Here is a 23,431-nt window from a genome sequence, read left to right as displayed (position 1 = left end):
TTCACTTTAGTTTGAGCCACTAACACAAATAACCCGCCATATTGCCGCAATGCTTAAATGGACGCACTCGCAGATTACATACGGTACATATGAGCACATTGCGGCGTTGCTTTGTTGTTTTTTCTCGGTAGTTTATGGGTTAGAAATGAAAATGTCAACATGTGAGTGCACGAAACGGCAAACACCATTTATTGTATGTATGTGTGTGTGGCGGTATTGTCCTCGTGCGGCATGCGCAATAATCCTAACACGCAATTAATCCCCTCTTCGCCTGGAAAGCGTTTGCTTATTTTTGGGGCTGAGTTGCAGTAGCTAACCGAGTTTGTCTCAAACCGCTGTTGATAGTTTTGTGGAGTGGGACATGCAGACATTCGAGGAACTGCCTCCTTCTTTGCTAGAAGTCAATTATATATATAATATTTGTATTCATAATAACCCCTGCTGCATGCTTGGCTGAACTTCTTATTCCATTTTTGATGCACCCTTTAATTTTATCCAACAGGTTTGAAGACAATACTCCGGAGATTGCATTACAACTTCTTTCTGATAGAAAAAAAATTATCAATAGTTTTTATTACCTTCCTGCACAGTAATCCAATCTTTAAACCCCTGTGGGTGACTCGGGCTTTGGTTACTTTTATTACCAAGCTGGTGTAGTTTCGTTAAGTTTTGAATTTCCTACGGCTGCAGCGTTGCCAGCGCGATTTCCAAGCATTGTAGGCGTCACGGAAGGCATTCTGCGGAATAGCCTTGAGAGCCGAGGTGCATGCTGCTTGGATACCCTCTTGTATCCGACTCAAAATACTTGCCTTTCATCGGTCTTTTCAGGCAAGGAAACAAAAAAAGTCCGGGGACCACATCTGAGCTGTAGGGCGGTTGCAGAAGCGTTGGGATGGCGGCCTTAGTTAGGTAGTTGTTCACAAGAAAAGCGGTGTGAGCCGGTTGTCGTGGTGCAACTTCCAATCGGCTGCGATGTCTTGCCGGACCCGATTGACCCTTGTTTGAGTCTGTTGAGGGCATTTATAATAAATTTAACATCTGGGCAATTGAACGAATCCTTAATCGACGGTCTGAGTTCAATACTTCCCGCACATGAGTCACATTGTCGATGTTTGTCGAAGTCGCACGTCTCCCAACACGGTCGTCATCAGCAATCTCTTCCCGGCGCTTCAAAAATGCGAGTGTCCTTTTTTTATCTGAAATGCACATTTCCGTCCTTATCCATTTTCGAAGGGAGGTGATTTGTTTACGAACACCCTTTTAGTTTTACTTGTTTTATTATTTATCGTTAAGTGGCGTCAATTCCACTGCACCACTTCTAATATTTTATTCACTCTACATATTGCTTGCCCTCATCTCGTTACAAGCATTGAGCCGCACTACAACTTCATGGTATCATTTATAATAAAAAAAATTAATCGCCTTTACTTTCCCCTAATTTTTCATCGTTCATCAGCTTAGACGTTTACTACTTCCCATTTTTCAGCCAATTCCATTGTACATGAGTATTTATACTTTCCTTTTCGCCTTCAACCAGTCACCGCAGCCATTTGCCAACGCGAATGCCCGCGACCTCTCAAGTGCCGCGCTCGACCGCTTTTGTCACACAGAATAGTTTAGTAGCTCCTCGCTTATGGTAGTGTAGTCGCCTGCCGGTCTACCTCCGGCCCCGTTGTCAAGCGCTTTTGTATGCTCCAGTTTTATTCCCTTTCGCTCGATGTTTGTATAATGCGGTTTATTGTGTGCGCCATTGCTATGACTACACTGCGCTTAACGGTAAATGAAGGCGACAACATCGCGAAACTTTCGTGTGCGGGCAAGGGCTAGGCAAATGAGCCAGCGTTGCATGCTCGTGCTACTTATTGCTCGCTTCGTTCGTTTTGTTGCTTATTCAGCTGACATTTACTGTTATTTACACAACACACGCGCACACATATGCGCTCGTATTTACCGTATTTTGCATGTAAATTAGTGCTTGACCTGGTCGGGCCGCCAATGCCGCCGCCGATTGTGCTGGTGGATTGGCTGAGTGGCATATTAACGTGTTTCGAATGTGTGGCAACAAAGGAAAGGTCGTTGATTATTGATTTTTTAATTAAAAGTAAAACAAAGTGCGAGCGAACGAGCAGGCGAGCAGCTGTTCGCTGGGAAAACGGAGTGGAGCGCGAGTGACCGAACGAAATGCTGTATGCAGAAGTGAAAACGAAACTCTCTTTGTACTTTTTGCTGGCAGCGGGGATGAGCACTCACCTATTTATATTTACTAGACCGCTTACTTCCCCCCACTAACTGTCAGGTAATTAAATCGTAATACGAGACATGTCACAATTTAAGGCATTTTGGCTAATCCTCGTAATTGAATGACCAGTTGGTGATTGGAATTAGTGATTGGAGCGAGAAGAGATCGGGTATTTGTATGGGATTTTTATATGCGCAGATTCGCAGAATAGAACTTACTGAATCATTGTCTTCAGTTCGTCATAGATGGACGAAATGTTTTGAGCTTTTTACAAATTTAATAAGGCCGCGGTTACTTGGCTACGTTCACCAAAGATGAGTCTACCGAGGTATTTCAATCTCAGTCTGGCAAAAGCCGGGAAATAGATGACAATAAGATTCCAACTCGCTTTCTTCCACACAACTTTGGTAAAGAACGTCTGGAAGAATAATAAGCCGCACCACCTTTAAACCCATTGAATAATGTTCAGTCAGAACACGTGTAATTGCGGCGAGATTCTTAAGGTTCACTCTGAGCTAAACACAAGTTCTCGATGATGACCAACGCTTTCTGAGCTCATTGGGATCCATAAGTTCAACGCTAGAACTCATCAGTTCATATCACATCCAATCGGTTCTCTCCCAAGCTCATCGGTTTACGGCGTTCCCGCTGTTGAGATTAAAATCGCTTACTAATTCAACTCCAAGGCCAGTATATCACTATCATTATGTACAAAAAAGGTATTCAGAAAAGTAGGGAAAATCATTTTTTTTCTATACTTAGAAACTTATTTGTGGATTTATCAGCACAAATTAGGACCAATTGGTTTCGAAAACACTTTTGACCTACTTTCGCTGATTCGTCATTAATTTGGCGAACTCAATTTAACAGCGCTAGGTAAGCCGGCGAGTTTGGAACTTTCCTGTGACGCAGCGAAAACATCTCATTTATAAACATGCAATGTCTTTTGTGGTCGAATTCACATTTTTCCTGCGAAGCCGAAAGTTGCCGTCAAGTGATGTTGGAGCAGCCGCAACTATCAGCGACGGGACAGCAGCTGTTTACGCAACTCGCTTTCGTTCGCGCGAAACTAAAAACAGGCACTCAGCAGAATTGCGAAAATGAATGTGCGAACTTTGTGCGAGTTTGATGTTGGACCCAGAGCTTCGTGTGGGATGAGGTTAACACGCGCCTGCCGAGCAACTCTTGTAAACAAACAAGCCGACAGGAGCTGGTTATTTGCTTGGGACAGCCTCAAGAAAATGCAGGAGGTGGTTGAGCACAGAAAGCAATACCGTTATTACTGTTGTTAAGCGATTCTTCAGAAGACAAACACCCACACGCACATTTCTGTTTGTGGGCACACGCACTGAAAGTTTTCAGCTCGTTGTCTGTCGCACTTGGGTGGCTCTCAGGCTAAGTGGCACGCCGGCTCGAGTGCCGTTTAATATTAATGAGCCCAGCACACACGCGGCGGCAAACGCATATGTGGCAGAAAATTTGCGAACATGCGTTTGCATATGTGGTGGCATCCGCTTTCATTGCTGGCTTACACATGTTCTGCCACTTGCGCTTAATGACGTCAGTTGCACGACCAGAGGGTGGTAGTGAAAGCGTAAAACGAAAAAATTCGTTGAAGTATAAAACAGCACAGGCATCAGACGTCAGCGTCGACATGTGTGTGTGTGTGTGTGCGATGAGAGAGAATGTCACATTGTCGCAATTTGTTTGTCGGAAAACAATTAAAGTTTTGCGATTTCTTTTTGCGTGCGAGCTTTGCGGAGCTTTTTCCTACTTCTCAACTGTTATTATTACCTTTATTGTTGTTTTGTGCTATTTATTACTTTCATTTCCCACTACTTTTGCGCAGGCGGCGCGTTAATTGCCGTTGTTGGTCGCAGATCACATCCTGTTAGAGACGGCCACTGAGGAAGTCGTCGCCGTGGCAATTCCGAAAATTCATTTGGGGTCCAGGAAAGCACATATAATTGCCGAGTTGGCGGTTAACTAACGGCTGTGGATGTAGCAGTCGGCAGCGCGTATTTGATTCGCCACTGCTTTGATATTAAAAAGTGAGCAGACTTGAAAAGAGAATATTGAGTTGCGTCATTATAGCCCTTGAAAATATATAATTTAAGACCGAAAAACTCCACCACACACATCTATATTGAGAGAAGCCTCGGACCGCAGACCGCCGCATTTAGTCTATCATTAGACCCATTGTACTGCCAGATGGTACCAATTTAAACCTCACACAGCAACTCAGTTGATTTGTTAAAAAAAAACTTGATGCCCACTATCACCAGTGTTGCGAACCGTGGAGTAGGTCCCTTCTCATATCATGAAAGCTGGACATTCGCCTACTCTTCCGGGGTCTCATCATCCTTCGCCCCTGCTCTGCATTTCGTCGAATCCACTTTTCCTACTTTTTGAAGGTGGGATCTTAAGGGTAGGCTCCTGTGATGATCACTACTATGTTACTAAGTTAGCTTTGGCTTAAAAGTGGGAGATTTTTGGTCTGTCCATCATTAACACCGAAAGAAATTTTGTGTTGAAACAAGCCTTGAAAGAGCTGAACGGCCTGGGGTAGCTGGGGAAATTGTGTCTCCAGCTACTCCGGAGCGAGCCAGCTCGTCTGCTTTTTCTTTCTATTCCGGTACCCAGATGATATTAACCGAGTTACCCACTAAAAATCTAGTTATTGTCTGCTCTGGTTAGAGCAGAAGCTATCTATTTCGGCCTGAAAGAGTGAATTTTAGTCATTTAGTTTGAAGCTGTCTTCTATGTACGCAATTCTACAGAGAAAGACCGCATCTGATCCGTTTTCACCTTAGAGATGTCAGTGAATACTTATGTAGATTTCGCCGTTGGAACTGTCGATTACAGCACCAATGGTCCAATCTTCTACACTGGGGAAAGAAAACGATATGTTTAGTTCTTCGTTGGTCTGCATTTGTCGGAGAATGTAGAAATGATTGTCTTTGTCAAATTTAGACCTCTGATACACCTCTATCGCAAGATAACCAAAGGAAAGCTCATGCATATTTCGTGAAAGTCGGTCGCTGAATTTGGAAACACCGCCTCCCCTATTGAGAAAACCAAACTTAAGTTCTGCTCTCAGTTTGCGCCCTCATTTAAGCAAGGAAAAGTGTATGCTAGAATTAGTGGCGTTTACTTTTAATACTTTCGCTTTTTATTTCAGTTTAATCGACTTTGTTGTGTGTTTGTTTTTATTTTCACTTTAGTTTTTCTCACCACTTTGTCCTATTTCATATTCGCCTCGTAGCTGAAGGTTGCCGCAAGGTCTTTACCATTTCACTGTTTGGCTGGTCGAGTGCGCGGAAGGTGAGCATACTTCAAGGCGCCTGGGCGTATGAGTGCTATTACTATTAATATTACTGTAGCTTATAATATTTTCATCACACACGGCTGCAGCTATGGTGCTGCATGCGAGTTTGGCGCGACTTAATCACTAATGTAGAAATATAGAAATTATTATTATTACTATTATTACTTTTACGACTGACATTGTAATGGCTAATGCACTGTGTTGCCCGGTCCAAGCTCATAATTTTGCTATAAGAAGCCGTTTGCCTTGTCTAAGGCCTTCGACTGCCGAAATATCACTCGAGTAAAGCATTTGCGTGCTTTATTTCCATAAACGGCTGGTTTTTGGCAAATTGTTTCACAAAGTTAGCATACTTTTATGAGCAAAGTATGAATATTTATTTGCAACTTTTGATTTAGTGACTAGAAAAATGTCCCTTAAGTAGAGTAATACGATAACGGCTGAAGTCAAGCAATAAAATGGCTTGGCATAAAAGCAATGAAATATTTTTGGGGTCTCCGTTTTTCCCGTAACTCTAAAAGGCAGGTGGAAAGTACATGAGAGGATCAAAATGCGAATGAGGTGGGAGGCTTTGGTTGCTTTACATTGTTTTAAAGGAGCTATAGGGAAACGATGTAGACTTTCACAAAGATTTGTGTCTGGGTTCTACGAAACCGTAGTCAAATAAAAACTCTCGGCTATCAAACTCCAGGAAGACGGACACATTAAAAGCCTCAGAGTGGGACATTTCGAAATTAAGTCGCATTCCGATTTCCTTCGCGATAACTTGAACTGCTGCGCCGCGGAGCCTACTTCTAGGGTGTATGACCTCATTAACAGTAGCATCAAGCTATTTCCATGTTAAATTTGTCTGGGTGCCTGGCCACAGCGGAATCGTTGGAAGTTGTAAAAGATGAGTTCACTAGAAAGGCTGCCCTTTCACACATCTCATTAAGATGGTCCACTGTCCACCTTTCGCCGAACTAAGGCTGAAGCAACTTGGTAGCCATACTTTTATGTGTCCTTATTTTTGGTGACTGCTGGAATATTTTAGTGTTAGAATCTCCTTTTTTTGTCACGGTAATAAATGGCTGTGAAAAACCGTTCTGAAAACTTAATTCCTGCCACTTTGGTCGCTTATGCATTAAAAATTGAGTACGTAATCAGATAAGTTCGTGAAGGCGAAACTTTGCAACGAAAATATTGCTTGCAACATCAACTTAGTCAACTTGTAACTTTTTGTGTGCGCCCGCGTATGCGTCCGTAATCCTCATGCTGCGTCAGCGTTGCATTTTTGCTGCACAAATTAAAAGTTTTTGCCACACACTTTCGTTTTCTACTTCGACGCCTCACCTGCTTCCAGCAGCCGCAACTGCTGAAACCTTCCGTCGCATCTGCCTGCGCTCTTTAATTTCGCATTTTGCCGCTCTGTGGCGGGGCGTGTAAATTGCCGCTATCGAACGCTGTTGTTGCATAATGTGAACTAGTGCAACGCAAAAGGGCCCAGGATGGCAGAGCGCGCGTAAGTTACTTTCTATTATTGCAACTTTAGTGCTTGCGGCTGCGGTTACGTGCAACACGTCGCTGTCACAATGCCTGAAAAATTAACAAATTAGTTGATGCTCACATTATAATTCCAGCTGCCTGTAATTATAATAACAAGTCGAGTTGCGTGAGGAGTTCAATGTGAGGCAGACGGCGGTGAGAGGGGAGAGGTACGTTTATGTGGCAAAAGTTGCAAAAATAGTTAAGGAAACAATTCACTTAAGACAACAAAGGAGATCAGACAATAGTCTCAGCAGCAGATTTGCAGCTTCGGAAGACTTAGAGGCATTAGAAGAGAGACGTGCGGTTGTTCCCTCTTTTATGAATAACAATAAAAGTGAATACGGGCAGATTCTCGCTAATTAATACAAAATATGGAGTGTATTGTGTTCTGAGCCTTAGGTCTTTTGCAGTATTGCATTTGCAGCTGAACAATTTTTTTTTAATTAACTGAGAGACTATTCAGCCGGACTTCGTGTAAACCTAGTGAACAGTGTCCAGTCGAACTGGCTTTGCTAAGAGCTAGTAGTTCGGAGCACTTCCCACGGTTCGTTCTGGCCAAAAAGCATCTCGTAGTCGCATAAGTTCTGGTTGTTGACTTGCTGAGCTCACTGGAGGTCGAAAGGTCCAACGCCAGAATGCAAGAATACAAAGGATAACCGACTCGCATCCAATTGGATGAAATTGTTGTTACGGTTTCTAGCGATTCCGATGTGATCAGGCGCTAATACGACTCTCATATTGAAGAAGCTTGAAGTTATTGCTAATGAGCCGCTACAGCCGTTTGGTGATAGGAGTGAAGGACACTTTAGAGTAGTATAACTACTGCTACATTGATGGCAACTACTTCCGCTTGATATACGCCACAGTGGGCTGCACCTCTTCTTCAACCGCCCATAAACTGTTATTGGCTTAACTATGATTTCATAGAGCTGGAGCATCACTTTGGGTGAGAGACCACACCTCTTCCCGACTGGTCCTCTACAACTGGCATCATTCCCTCCTCGTTTCCGTGCGAGTTTCCTATCTTCAAGTACGGCACTTCCTCTAACTACTTGTAACTGTGCTCTATGTTTGCAAATAGACGTTCAGTTCAGTTTTAGGATGCGATCTAACACTTTTGATCCGTATTGAATTAATTAATACAGACACTTCAAATGAACTATTTATATCTCTAAGTTCTCTTTTTACGTTGTTATGAGGATTAATGTGACGTGGTCTCGATCTGCTTGTGTCTAAAATAGTCGGCGGTTTTTAGATCTCTGTCGTCTTGAGTTTTGAAAAAAAGACACTGTAGGTTATCGGCTGTTGTGAGGTGTTTAATGTGTCTACAATTTTCCTCTATAAAACCTCTTATTGTTCATATCGTCTCCTGTATTTTCATTCGCCAACTTTTCCAATGCGCACCATTGCTTTTTAATTGAAAACAAAAATGTGTTTATCTTTCGTTCTTATTTGTGCCATACCATAATGCCACCCTTCCTTGCGTTCCGGTTTATGTCCATGTGGGCAGACACTCTCACGCTCCCTGGCTGCTGCTTTGACTTACATTTCGCTTGACGTTGCGCAGTGTTGCAGCCTTTCCAAGCTTTTCTACGCTTTCGACACCTCAGCGCTGCGCAGCGCACAAAGTCGCGTGAAAAAATTTACGAAAACAAACCAAAACAAGAAGGAGAAAGGCACTTTTGTAGTTGCGGCATTTTCGTCGCCTCGCTTTGTCCGCCAACCGTTTGTGGCGCGGCGTTGCGTCGTTGATATCGTAATTAAGATTTTGTTGCTGTAATTACTTTGTAATTTTATGTACTCGCCTTTAAACCGCGCGAATATTATGTGTTGGTGTTGGTCGCTTTGACGCGGTGAGGATGCAGACAGTTGGTTGCTTCTTTTTATTTGTGAAAGCTCGAATTGCGTTGCGGCGAATGCGAAAAGAAAGACGGAAATGGCAGGAAAATGAAACTGCAATAATGATTAAGAGAGTAAGTGTGTGTGTGGGAGGGTAAGTCCGGTCTGCGCGCATGATAGCTAACATAATTACTATTCTTCCCACACATTTCAGCTGCTGTTCATTTCCTTTAGGCGACACCATCAAATACCCGCAGCATATTGTACAGCTGAGCTTAGACTACACACAATAATAGTGCGCTACGTTCAATGTCATAAAGTGACTAATTGGCGAAGTCGCTAACTTAAGCCAGTAAACACACTCCGCAGTAGAGGATAATTCAATCAAAATTCTTTGGTCACTTGCAGTCAAAACTTGACTATGGTTCAGTAGGAAAGAAAACTGAGCTTCGTTTTTCGATGGAGGTCAAGTTAGATTAGGTCATAGGGCTCATCCAAAATCGATGGAACTAATTTGGACAGATATCTGTCCCTTATGTTATCACCTTATAGATCGGCGAAGCGTTTTGAGCTCACCACTAATCTATTAAGACGGCTAATATCAACCCCACCCACTTCGCTAGGTTCTACCAAGGTGTGCTTACCGAATATTTCAGTCAATATCAGTCTGGCAAAAAAGTCGGGAAATAGAGGTTAGAGGAAAGTGACAAGATGACTTCACCTTTCGCCGAAGAGCTTTAGTAAACAGTTTCTGACAAAATATCCAGGCAGAACACCTATAATATCGGTTAAATTGACTTTGCTAATTGCAAGTAATTTTGAGGTCCTCTTACGGTGTACTTTGAGCCAGAAGGATCTGCTACTCGCACGAGTTCTGGTTGTTGACCAGCGTCTGCCAAACTTTCTGAGGTCCATAGCTCCAGCACTAGAACGTAAGAGGACATCGGCCAACCAACTCACTTCCAGTCAGATGTAATTGAGGTAAGAAAGCCAGGGTAACCTTTCTAGCTAGTTTATCGGATTTGAAATTTCCCTCTAATTTTCTATGACTGGGTACCCATACAAGTCGAAGAGAAGAGCAGAAGCTTGAAGCTGTTGCTAATGAGCTCATGCACTCTTCGATAGATATCTTTTCTTTTAATGTTTCTCATTAATCTATGGGCTGTAATTACCAATGTCCCATGCGAAGCCTTGAGATGAAATTTGGTACTTTTCCTGCCAATTCCAAAGGTCCTAAACTTTTAAGCCCCCGACATTATAAGAATCTGTAACATTTTCAGAAACAGACTTACTTAGCGACCATCTAGATCTAACGCATCCATTCCAGTAGTATTTCGAGCAACTTTTCCTCCAAAGAACAAACTGGGAGTTTACTCATTTCATACTTTAGTTGTTTCGGTAAGACCTTTCCCAAAACTCATTTCCAAAACGCTGAGCAGCAAACTGACAACAGCTCTCATATCTTATTGCTTAGCATATTTGAGACCATTTCAGCAACCAATTAGTTATTCATTAGTCAATCAAGAAAAGTTTGTGTTCGACAGTTTTGATGAAAGTCAAAGCTTTTCAGAGAAAAAGGAAAAAAGGAAGTAAGAAGAGTGCAGTTGGATTCAACGGGGGTGGAAACAAAGGACTAAGGCACGTTAGACTTGCGCTTAATGTTACGTATGTGAAGGTCTGAGAAGGCGATTGCTCCAGAAGGCAGGCCAAAGAAGTCACTGAATCCTCTCTGTCACTCTTCAAATCTTACTTAAGGGATAGAGAAGTGAAAAAACATCCTTTATTTTGTTTTTAACTTTAGTTTTTTGTTTACTAATTAAACAATTCAGAGATTTTTAAAGTAGACGCTAAAACTGTAGATCACCCAACCGCTGAAGAAAATTCAAAAATCAGCAAAGGAAAGTAAATAAAATTATTTTGCGAATACATAAAAATAAGAATCGAATAGCAAAACTTTTTTTCAAAACCTCATTAGAGCAACTTTTGTCTACAAACATAAAGTTCTGCCGAAAGCGAAAGTTTGGCTTTTACGCTGCGCAACCACAGCGTTCGGTTGCACGTGGCGTATGAGTGACTAGCACGTGCTGGCGCAGTGCACGCTGGTTGCCCAACTAACTAAGGTGTACGAGTATATGCTAGCAAGCATGCCTGTTTGTATGTGTGTACGCGGGCGTGTGTGTTGGCCAAAAGGTGCGCTCGTTCAACATAATTTATTTTATTTTCCAATTAAACTGTGAACTGACCGCAGGATCAGCCGCCGCCGCTTGGGCGAAATTGCAGGAAAACAGGTTCGAAAGTGAAAAATAACGGGTCAGGCAGGCGGTCAGTTGATGCCTGCTGTCTGACAGTCGACATAATTGCATTGATTGATGTGATTTTTCAGCCAGTTAGCGCTGTTTCGGTTGATTTCTTGTTTTGCGGCAGCCCAGTTGCATATGTGTGTGCGTGTGTGTGTGTGCTCGTGTGCGTTAACAATCTTTGCAGCAATCAAAACGTAATTTGTAGCCTTGTCATTGTTGTTGTTGGTGCAGCGCTGACACCGCTGTACGCGTGTTTGCGTCAAGCATGATAAATGAAAGGCAAACAGCGAGCGAAGCAAAATGAAAAAAGCCATCTGTGCGTGTGTGCATATATGCATGGGCACGCTGCTTTAGTATGCGTGAGGGTCACTGCCTGCACTCGCACAGCATTAATCAATTTCTCTGTATATTTGCATTGGCTGTACAGTTATTTTTAATGCCATTTTTCCGCCTTCTCGTTGCAGATCACACGGAACTTCATCAGCACATACATATATACCGTTATGCACACGGAAAAGGTTGTAAAACAACAACAATACGCGCAGCAGCAGCTGGCGATATGCTGCTGCAGCCAAACAAGCGATAATTGAAATGAAAGTGTGCGCAAAGCAAAAAGGATTACGGCACATTTCCATTAAAATACGAAAAGTGTGAGTGCGTGTGTGTGTGTGCTAAAGCGCTTACATATGCCTGCGACACAAAAGCGAAAAGCGTGTAGGAATACAAAGTGAAAAAGTGAATAAAAAATTGCAACAAAACTATAAATAAAGGCAAAGCGAGCGTTGTGTAAATGAATTTTCATTGCCGCGCCGAAATGTATGCTACAAAAAGCGTGTAAATGCTAAGTGTCTGGCGATTGTGCACTTTTTCATTGTTAAACTTCATAGGAAGTTAAAATACATTTGCGCAACAAATGACAAACAATAAAAATTACAACAACAGCAACAGTGTAAAAGTGTAAGCGTTTAATTGAAAAGTGTGAGTTGGCATTGTCGTGAAAAAAAAAAACAAAGAAACGACAGGGAAAATGTGTTGCTTTTGTGCTTTTGAAGTGAAACGGAAGCCATAAAATGACAAACGAAAACAAAAAAAGGAATGGGAGATAAGGTAGAGCTTGACAAAGCAAGCCTAAAATAACCGTGTGAGAATAAATGCCATAAAACAAAAATAATAACAACACACATGCTAAAGATTAACTCGAAAAGAAGTGGCGTTTTCTAAGATTGTTTATTTTAAATCTGTTTCAGGCAAGCCTGCAGCTGCCACATGCGTTAATATCCACAAAATATGCCAGCACGTAGGCTCAACAGTAGAATTTGATTTAAGGAAAGTCGCTTACAAAGCGTTCATACCCCGACAAAGATGCACTTTTCAAACTCATTTGTCTTGCTGTCTGCCTGCTAGCAGCGAAAAAAATAAACAAATACAAATAATAAACAAAAAATAAGAATATGAGCATACATTTAGGCGCTTGTCTGTGATAAAATTTTCAGAAAATAAACTCGCGCGTAATTTATCATTCTTTATTGCCAACCCGCTGCGTGCGGCGCTAAAATGTATTTCTTTTCGTTGTTCGGTAATTCGCTTTATTGTTGTTGTTATTAATGTTATTATTGGCAACATTAGCAAAGACGCGAAGACAGCTCGGCAGCAGTTAAAACCGAAACTGCTGTTTGCTAAGCGCTACATTTGTCAGCGGTCGTTGTTGTTGCTGCAGCCGTCGTCGTTGCCGTCGCCTACTTGCCACACGACGCCCAATTTTATGTCAACTCTAAATGCCGTTTATTTGTTTAATATAAAAAAAACGTTTTATTGTTGTTGTTATTGTTATGGTGAAGTGCGTTAATGTGTTAAAGTTTTTTTGTTGTAATTTTCCTGGCTGCTGCCACGTTCGCGACGCTATTGTTGTTGTAATAGGTACGCAAACAACGCAAGCAAAATGCCTGGCGGACGTCGAGGACTTGTTGCACCGCAGAACACATTCCTGGAGAACATCATACGGCGCTCGAACTCACAACGTAAGTACCAAAGTATAAATTACACTTTATTATTAGCTTATAAAGAGTGTCTAAAAATGAGAAAAACAGTGTAAAAACAACATTCTTGAGGGTTTAATGGAGCTTTGTTTGCTTCCAAATGCAAAAGTGAGGGATTTTAGGAAAGAACTCCTAAATATATGCTTCTAAGCTGAAGGTTTATGATTTTTTTGCTATCGTTTCATCTTTATCAGAAGAGCTGAATTGACGCAGATCGATAGCGCTTCTTGAAACACATATAAAACGAAGTAACTGAATATTGCTGAATTGATTGGAACTGTGCTGAATAGCACTAACAATGAGCTTTATTTTAAAAATTTGAATATCAGAAAAATCGAAAGGAAGTTCTTACCATTTGCAGTTGCCAAATCTTCAAAAAGTAAGATATTTTGTAGTAATAAAGGAGTTCAATTGGGCTAAATGTGATATTTTGCAATAATAAGGGAGCTAAATCGAGCTGACGTGCTGAATGCGAGTCAAGGGTTCCAAAAAGTAGTTAATGTGTATTGCTGAATTGGTTGAACCTGCGCTGAATAGCGCTTACAATGAAATTCTTATAAATATTCGAATACTAAACCAGATACTCGTAATTTAAGAATTTTGCGCAAATATGAATTTCAGAAAAAAGTTAAGTAATTCGAAGTTAAATTTTTACTACTTGTAGCTGCCAAATCTTCAAAAAGTAAGATATTTTGTAGTAATAAGAAAGCTGAATTGAGCTGAATGTGAGTCAAGAGTTTAAAAACGTACTTAATGTGTATTGCTGAATCGCTTGAACTTTCGCTGAATAGCGCTTACAATGATATTTTTATAAATATCCGAATATTTAGACGAATAATTCAAGAATTTAGCGCAAATCTGCATTTTAGACAAATTTTTGGTAAATCGAAATTAATTTTCTACCATTTACAGTTGCAAAACCTTCAAAACCTAACCGACTAAACTTGGAAAGTACTCGTAAAAATTCAGAAAAATTTAAGATAAATATATTGTGTATTTTATGAAATTTCCATTCATCCAGGCTTCTGTATAACGACATATTTCGAGATGGTTTGAATTGTCCCAGTGCGTCGAATGTGGCACACATGAGCAAAATAAACTGCAAAAACATTGCTGTGGACTTCATGCGTCTTGACTTAACTGTATTTGTAGCTATTCGGAAGAGTAAGAAAAGAAAGCGGATAGAGTAAAATTCCAGCGAAATCACATTTATGTCAGTACTTGACATGCAACATGTATTGAGGCAGATAAATAAATAAAACAGAAAAGCGCTGCACAGGTGCGTAGACGAGAGTGTGTGCCACACAGACAGACACAGCCACTAAGCTGGATTAAGTGCTTTTTGAACTGTCAAGTTGGCAGCGCGCTGACAGTTAGAAAAACCACATTGAAACGGCGCTGCGGTCGAGCTATATTTACACAGGTGAACTACTTGCAACATGCCATATGCATGTGCGTACCTCTGTGTGCACCGTAAGGCTAAGTGTGCTCAGTGTGTAATATGAAGTGATTCTATTAATGTTGAGCGGATTATGAAAGGAAAAGTTTCATTCGCATTGGGCGGAGTTGAGACGGCAGGGAGCGTGAAATGCGCAAAAGCAACCAATTATATTTAGAAGATTGCTCAAAGTGAATAAAAATTTGATCAATTTAATAATGTGGATACTCAGTAACGAAAAAGCCTTATTTCTAGATCGAAAAAATTACTTTTTTAAGCGCCTTCTGCGCTCGCCTTTGTTAAGGTCATCTGATGAAGTGCCACTTTTTGTTGCATAATCAAGCCAATAAAATCGGTGATCTGATCCTTTCGCTATCAACACGTTGCACAAACAGCGCGGCTAGTTCGTAGCAAAAAATGTCATAGCGATAAAAAAGTGCGCAGGCGAAAATATGTTGCAACAACCGCACACAGTGCAACTCCAGCATAGTGATGGTACTCTAAGCTTGCTGCAATGCGCTCTGCTAACAAAGTTAGTTGTGTGTTTTGTTTTTTCTCAGCTCAAGCAGTGATCCCAGCGGCGCTTTATTGTCAATAACTAACACTGTTGTTGTTGTTTTATCATGTTTTGAAATATTTTTTGTGCGCTGTTATTGCTTGTTGCACGAGCAAAGCGGCATGTTAAATGGCACGTGAAAATTGCGCACCGAACGGGCGCTGAATGACTTTGCACGCGTCGCAGAGCAATAACTCTGCCGTGCCGCTGGTCGTTGCTGTCGACGGCGTTGTCATTTTTAGGCTGGCTGTTGTGTTTTGTTGGTGCTTTTATTTTTGAATGGGTCTGGGATTTGTTGTAATAATAAAAAAACAACTGTGAATTTTATTGGCAAAATATGAAAACAGACAATATGTTGTAAAACTCGTCAGTCACTTCAAATCAAATTAGTAAGAAATGCGTTGCTGAATTGAGCTGAATAGCGCAGATATGAAAGAAAAATTATTGAAAAGTGAACTTTAAAGCAAAAACGGTATACTGCATTGCGCTGAATATGGCTGAATGCCATTAAATGATGCGGAATATCAAAAAGTATTATAAATAAATAATTGTGTATTTTACTGGTAAAATATGAAATCAGACAAGTGTAATATAAGTACTTAGTTCAAATTGCTACAAAAAAAAACCTTGCTGAATTGAGCTGAGTAGCACAGATATGGATGAAAAATTATTGAAATAGGAACTTTAAAGCAAAAGTTATATATTGCATTGCGCTGAATGTGGCTGAATACCGTTACATGATACAGAATACTTATTAGTAAAAGTAAATATTATATTCTAAACTCGTGAGCATAAACGAAAGTGAAGATGAAAGAAATTTTATTAAGCTCTTTCACGAATTACCATCAATACACTAGTATAACTCAGCTAGCCACTTAACTGTAAAAAGTGTGATAAAAATAAATATAATGCCATTAAGGAAAATGAAAGAGAAGATAAAAAATAATACGCAGCTTAAAGCCAATAACTTGTCCGTAAATTATGAACCAAAAATATTACTGTAACGAATTGTTGTTTAATATGATAAATAGTATCGCTTCCACTTCCACAGCAAAAAGCAACAATTTTCTGATGCTCCAGCTTGACAATTTTCTCTCCTTTACTGTCTATTGCTTTGTTAGTGTACGTTGAAACGTTGAAAGCGTATCGATGACACAATTAATCACAATTGTGACTAAATGTGCTATAATAATTTAAATTACCGCTAAGCAACTGACAAATTATTGAAAGATTAATCAGAAAAATCAAAGAAGTAAAGAAGAGATGAGATGAATAAGGAGTTTGATGAAAGCAATGAAGAATGATTTTAATTATGGCAGCTTGTTCTAACCACCATAAAATGTTTTTTATAGAATAATATTGAATTTATTTGAAAGATAATGAATTTAATAACGCTGAGTTAAGGTGGAACGATAAAGCGTTTTGAAATATATATAAAACAGAGGTATTGTGTATTGCTGAATTGGTTGAAACTGCGCTGAATTCAGGTGGAATGATACAGATTTTTAAAATATGTATGAAACCGAAGTATTGGGTATTGCTGAATTGGTTGAAACTGTGCTGAATTGAGATGGAACGATAAAGCCTTTTGAAATATATATAAAACCGAAGGATTGTGTATTGCTGAATTGGTTGAAACTGCGCTGAATAACATTAGAAGTGAGATTTTCTTAAATATTCGATAATTTAAGTAAATATTTTAAGAATATTGAACACAAAGTTATTTTAGTAGGATAATCAAGTTGCACAAATTTAAATTCTCACCATTACAGCGGTAAAAATCAAAAACTAAGATATTTTTCAGCAACAAGCGAGCTGAATATAAGTCGACAGTTCTAAATATTGCTTTTCGCATTCAAAAAGCATGCTGCTATAAGAAATAGTATGAAGAAAATGTTTATAATTGTCTATCTTTGTGCTTTTGAACAAATTTGTACCGAAAATGGCTGAAAGAGTTTACTTACAGCAGCCAGCTGTGTATTTATTGAGCTGAATATGCTGGATGTAAATGAAATACGGTTTGACAGCTTTCATCTAGAGCTTTAACTTTAAAGAAATACATTTTTTTACCTAACTCTCTGATAATCAATATTTATTTTGTACACTTTTATAACAAGGGATGGCATAAATTATTCAGCAGCGAAAATAAATAGTTAAATTGAATGATCCCATTAAAATACCCACATCATAATAAATAATAACTGTGTGGAGCACTATTTAACAAATTCAGTTTCGTCCAGCTGTCTATGTGCACACAGCAAACACATGAGCAACTATACAAATGCGTTTCCTGTGCGTGGGCCCAAATCTTCCGAACGTATTTGGTAAGTTAATACCCTATTAAGCCATTGCTGTCCAGTCGCAGCTGGTACAGGCAAGTTTTTCCAATTTCCGTGCCGTTTTTCAGCATCCTCACCACTGTACCGTTCAGGACGCTTGCATCAGCACTGCAGGGGCGGCGTGGGCATCTCTGCTCTCACGCAATGTTTGTTTAATTTCTCCCACTTTTGCCTTCGCCGTCTTCCTTTCCTTTTGAATATTCATTTAATGCCACAAAATCGTTTAACACTTTGTTACACGCCGCAAAGTAGGCTACTTGCTGCCACTGTTTTGAATAGATCTTCCCTTTTGCCTGCTCATCGGCAAACACAAACACAAATGACTGCTCGCTTTTGTGCGTTCGTCTGTTTGCCGTCTCCTCGCCTCGTTGCCCAGCTGCCGCTTGACTTTTGCCTGCATTTTTCGCACTTCACTGTATATTTGGTTTGTGTGAATTTTTTGCTGTACGCCAACACCATTACAGGCGTTGTCGTCCATTAGAACTGCTCACAGCCCCAGGCTGATTTTGCTATATTGCACTCCGCGCCTGTCTGCCGTTGCTATGCTCTTCAAATCGCACTGATTACTTTCTCATTTTAATCGTTTTTCTAATGATGTTGACTCATTGAGTCACTTGTGTCTTCTTGCCTCCACTCATTTCCCTTATTCTTCCGTTCATTTTGTCGTTTCCTTGAGTTTTTTGTTTTTGAGTAGCCTACTTATAGGCGTTCACACTCAAGTGTTTGCTGGCTTGTTGCTTTCATTGCTGCGGGCATGCTGTGCACGCTTGTTGATCGATGTTGTTGTTTGTTGTTACCGCTGTTGTACCCTTTTCAGCTGCTCGCTGTTGCGTTGTCAACATTTGATGCTTTTATCTCACAGAATGGCAATTTTGCAGCATCCCAGCTGACTCGGCAAAATAGGTGTGAATGTGCATGCGTGTGTGTGTGTGTGTTGATAACTTGTAAATAACGGGTAAAAATGCTGTACTTAACTTGCTGATTCACACTTCTTGAAAGGCCCTAACTCATTTTTCGCCAATAAATATTGCTTTGTTTTACCGTTATTGTTGTCATCCTTTCGTTGCTTTTGGCTTATCTGTTTACTGCTTTGTCATGACTTATATAATATCACTTTACAGAAAATTGATTTTGCTAATTAATTTTGCTGGAGCTGGCCGATTAATGGATTTTGCTGAGCGTCGCTTTTTTGGGTTTCTCTTTTAATGGCTTAAAGGAGGGGTGTGTGTTCTGTAGAAAGAGATGTAGAAGGAGACGGTCGAAGTGTGTATGGTTAGCAGAAAAGGGTTGAAGAAAGATGTGTGCATGAAATCACTGATAAATGCGACCGTTTTGTTGTTTGAGATCAATTTTGTTCAATGAACAAACAGATTATCCGGGAAATGTACCCTCAGAGGTAATAAAATATAATCTACTATGTTTCCATAAACTCACTGATAAGTCTAGTAGGCACTGAGCTTCAGAAGAGGTTGCAAGCCCATTTACATATGTGTGCCTTAGTACTTAAATGAATAACTTAACGTAACTTCATAAGAACACAGACAGAAGAAGACTCAAAGCTCACTTACCTTTCGAATGAAGCGCGCATACATAAAGGTGCTGCAAAGAGAGAAAAAAAATTTGATTTAATGTGTGGAAATGTATAACTTTCTTTATTAAAAGGAATGAACAAAAATACAATTTAATATTTTAGATGATACTTTAGAGAATTGCAAAGATGCTTTGAAACAATTTTTCTTATTCAAAAAGCCTTAATATCTGTACCTAAACACATCAGCTAAAATCTTCCGCTGAGCCCTCCCAGGATTCCAATTCGTGATAGATGCCAAATTATGACGGCGATGGCGGAAACGGACTGCTAAAATGTCGCCACTGTTGCAGTTGGTCGGGAAGGGGAAAAGGGTCTGCATACCGGTTACACCAACGCAGTCGGACCAGATATTGTCTGTAATCCGAATTTGCCTTCACACGGCAATTCGTTAAGGTCTTGGAGTACGCCATAGCAGAATCTGTTGTGCAGATAACGAAGACCACAATGAAGATCTTGCTGCGATAATAAAGGGAACAAACGAATCGCTCGCTAAAAGTGTCGGGAAGCTCAATTATGAATTCACGAAGGTGAGGACCGTAGTCAATAAGGCTGACGCCGAGGCCTCAGACCACCTAACATCGGAAAACGAGAAGGGTGCAGTCGAAGAAGATCCTATGGAGCCCTCGAGTGTTGTTGAAAGCATTGAGCAAGAAGAGTGTACTTCGAAGTTTGAGCTTTGAGCAAGGCATTACATTCCGAGCGCATGCTGGTAGGCAATACTTTTTTCAAGGCGCCTAAAGGTAGGCAACGTTTTTCTTTCCAGTCTTATTTAAGAATTCATAAAGTTATAATTTAGCAGGAAGGCATTACTTGCTCTTTAATGACAATCTCGTGCCAGTGCCACTCTATTTTGTCACATTTTCGCTGCAAGTGCCTGTATAAATTTATAAAATAATATGCAGCTCAAGTAGGATTGACAATTTCTTTTTCACTTTCGCTCCGACTTACCAATCTGATGTCTTTTATATTGTCATATGATTTCACATTAAGAAGCCTGACCTTCATTTGAATAGCAGATTTGGAAGTTCGTAAATGAACTGCGCGCTATGCACACGCAGACACAGTACACTTTGGCCGACAGAAGCACTTGACTTGCAGTTCGTTTTCTTTTATTCGATGACTTTCTTTCTTCGAACGCTCGAGCACATAAATTATTAATGTTTAATAACGGCTTAGTTGTATGTGTGCGTGCTTATTTTATGCTGTTTGCCATGTGGCTGCTGATTGCTTCCACTATTTTTCATCCCCTGCTACGCATTTTGTTGCTGTAACTGTTAGTTGTGTTGTTGTTGTGGCGTACTTGAAGCACGCACTAGATTGCTATTTATACATTTTTCATAGCCATTTGCATAATTCAACAATTTAATAAAGTCGTTGTAGCTAAGTACCCTTACGTAACAGCAACACACACGCACACACAGGCACAAATTTAACCCAAATCATATGCGGCGACACGCTTCACCTCACCTGCTGCCACGCACAAACGCATAGACGCACACCTGGCGAACGCCAGCCGAGCAAGCGATCGACTATCAGCTGGCTCGTGCCTCGCTTGCCTTGCCTACTCGTCCGCATGCTTCCGCCGACCGCTTCCATGTGGAGGCACCTTCATTCATGTTTCATTGTGCGCATAAATTTCCTTAGTAATTTCGCTCGATTTCATTCGAAATCGCTGGTTGGCAACGCATGTAAACGAGCTGGGCGCATATTGCTGCTTAAACTTGCGGCGCCCAGCCGAGGCTTGTTCGACGCTGACCTGAATTGTGCAGCTGACTTAACGCCTATCTCTGTTGCTTTTTTGCTGCGTTGTTGTTGTACAAAATCCCGTGTTGTTTATTTAAAATTCCATTTCAATAGCACTTTGAGCTTTCGCTTTTTCTAGCTGCCTAATAGCAGTTCCATTGGAAATTCATTGAATTTTAAAGCGTTTATTGTTGTTGAAGCGAACTCATCGGGTTTGGTCGTAATTCAGCTCACTTGGCTATGATTCAGCGCACATTCAGCACTGAGCTCCCAATTCGCTTTCATTTGCCGTTGATTAGTTCACACTTTGTTGGCTCATATTAAAATTGTTTTCGCATTAAAAATGCATTTACATAACTGCAGCCACCAATTGACTTTACTGTAGTATGTATGTATGTATGGCTAACTGTTAAGTGTAAAGAATGTAGATTAAGAGTGCTGAACAATTCCATTGGCACTCAGCAAATGCCAGCGCCAAACGAGGCAATCTAATCAACTTTATGCAAAGTAACGGTTGATTGCATGTTTTGCATGTCTGCTTTTAGGCGCTCGAGCCCGAAACTAATGCAATTACGCAGATAGAAGCCTTTGCAACGCTCGTTGAAACGGTTTAAGTAGTTTTTAATGAGTCGGAAGTGGATAAGCGAAAGAAATTGTGGGAGAAATAAAGTTAAAAAAAATATTTGTCAGGGATGCTTTGTAGAAGCTTGGCTTAGTTGGAAATTCTTAGCTATAACGCAATGAATTCAAAGTTTGATATAGAAAGATGGCATGGTTTACTCACGCCAAACTTAGCTCTACCTTAAGGCATGTGAGCCCCTAAATGTATGCTATCACAATAAACAATTTGCATTTTTACGAAACTAATTTTCACTAATAGCAATAAAGAACGCACAGCACTTCGTGCGGTCAAACGCCCAAAGGTATGCTTTCGTAAACACAAAATGCATTACGGGCATTAAAATAAGTATGGCATGGAGGCACGTAAACTCTCGTCTCTGACGGCTGTCGTAGTACAACCCATGAAATCGATAAAATCACACATGTTCTGTCCAGCTGTTTGCACAACTCCAACACTGAAACAATTGACCCCTCTAAGTAGGCAACGCATTTCACGCCATGTGTAGCCAATGCAAGCCTGTGCGTGTGTATGTCCGTGCGCCAGCTGCTTGAGCCGTTGGGTCGGAGGGCGAACGCATATTAGTGAGAGACATTGTGATAAATCAATTTTATTGTATAATCAGCGCCTGGACATATGCAAACATTCGAGCGTGTACTGACGTTGCAGCTTAGTGCGTTGGCGTTACAAGACTATTGAGGCACGAAGGAATAGTCAAACTAATGGCCAAGACTTGTGCACATGCCTGACAATGCCCGAGAAAAGACAACGCACAGAATATATGTGGACGCAGGGGATCGGACAGCAGTGTACAGTGGTAGCAAATGTGCTGTTGCATGCAACACAGTACAGCAAGAAATGCAATTAATGACAGCAGGCGTGTAAAGCTCACACATACACCCACACAGACGTTTAATTGAAATTTATAGCCGCATTTATTTGTAGTTATTTGCAACGAATTAAATTTTATTGCGCCGAGTTGGAGCCGGAGATGTGGGAGGGGAATAACACGGTTGTAGTTAAATCTCAACACTAATTGATATTAAATTGAAAGCTTGTTGTAGCAACACATATGACACCGTTTTAACAATATGAGGTTAAGTAATGAAGATTTGCTGTTGCAAATAGAACAAAGGTGGCTGCTGAAGGATTATGTGAGCACGCCGTTATATGAGAAAGCTTCATAGACCAACAAGATTTCAGGAGTAGTCCAAACTGCAAAAGAGCTCGAACTTTGGAAGATAGAGAGGAATATACTAGAAGTCGATATTTTCAAAGCAGAGCAGCTCCCCTTCTTTCTTCAGCACTGAAGTAAAGTTTTCAGAACATCGGATTACATCATATTTAACCCAAATCGTATGCATATCTGATGAAGTCCACTACTATATGGTAGTCGAAAAAGTCTTTTCGTATTTTTAATCAAACTTCTTCACACATTATTGCCGTATTTGATCCACTTTTCGTCTCCTGTTACCAATCGCTTTAGAAATGGTTCCATTTCATTTCGTTTCAGCAAAGAATCGCAGATGTTAATTCGCTCCATTAAATTTTTCGCACTCGAGACTCTTTATATTACTTATAGCCAGTAGAGAGCGCTTTAAATCGTCATCATTTTAAATGTTTTCTTCCATTTGCTTCACTTTCAACCCCTTTGGGCAGATAAGGCGTTTATAAATTTGTGCAATGTTTCACTGTTGAATCTGTTTTTTCAAGACCGAATCACTTTGGTTCCCCTTTCTGTAAGCTACTGCTTGCAAAGACTTCTAGTCCTTCCCTACTTTTGCTGTAATTTCATTTCCAACTTCCTTTAAAAAGAATATCATCCATTATGTCTCAGAAAAGTTGTTAAAGTCTTCGTTAGCATCAATTTCAATTT

At 40.5% G+C, this 23,431-nt stretch overlaps 1 protein-coding gene across 18 annotated transcripts in view; it reads left to right on the top strand.

Annotated features, from left to right (window-relative positions):
• Nucleotides 1-23,431, top strand: part of LOC105230484 (potassium voltage-gated channel protein eag) — a 95,383-nt gene that overhangs the window by 19,215 nt on the left and 52,737 nt on the right. For all 18 annotated transcript variants that reach the window (XM_049456106.1, XM_049456115.1, XM_049456113.1 and 15 more), the window contains exon 2: nucleotides 13,151-13,251. In XM_049456106.1, coding sequence (XP_049312063.1) covers nucleotides 13,173-13,251 — 79 coding nt within the window. In that variant the 5' untranslated portion in view covers nucleotides 13,151-13,172. The remainder of the gene's footprint in view (nucleotides 1-13,150; nucleotides 13,252-23,431) is intronic.

Source organism: Bactrocera dorsalis, chromosome 4 (genome assembly GCF_023373825.1).
Source record: "Bactrocera dorsalis isolate Fly_Bdor chromosome 4, ASM2337382v1, whole genome shotgun sequence".
In the NCBI taxonomy this organism is placed as follows: domain Eukaryota; kingdom Metazoa; phylum Arthropoda; class Insecta; order Diptera; family Tephritidae; genus Bactrocera; species Bactrocera dorsalis.
This window is presented reverse-complemented; position numbering and strand designations above follow the sequence as displayed.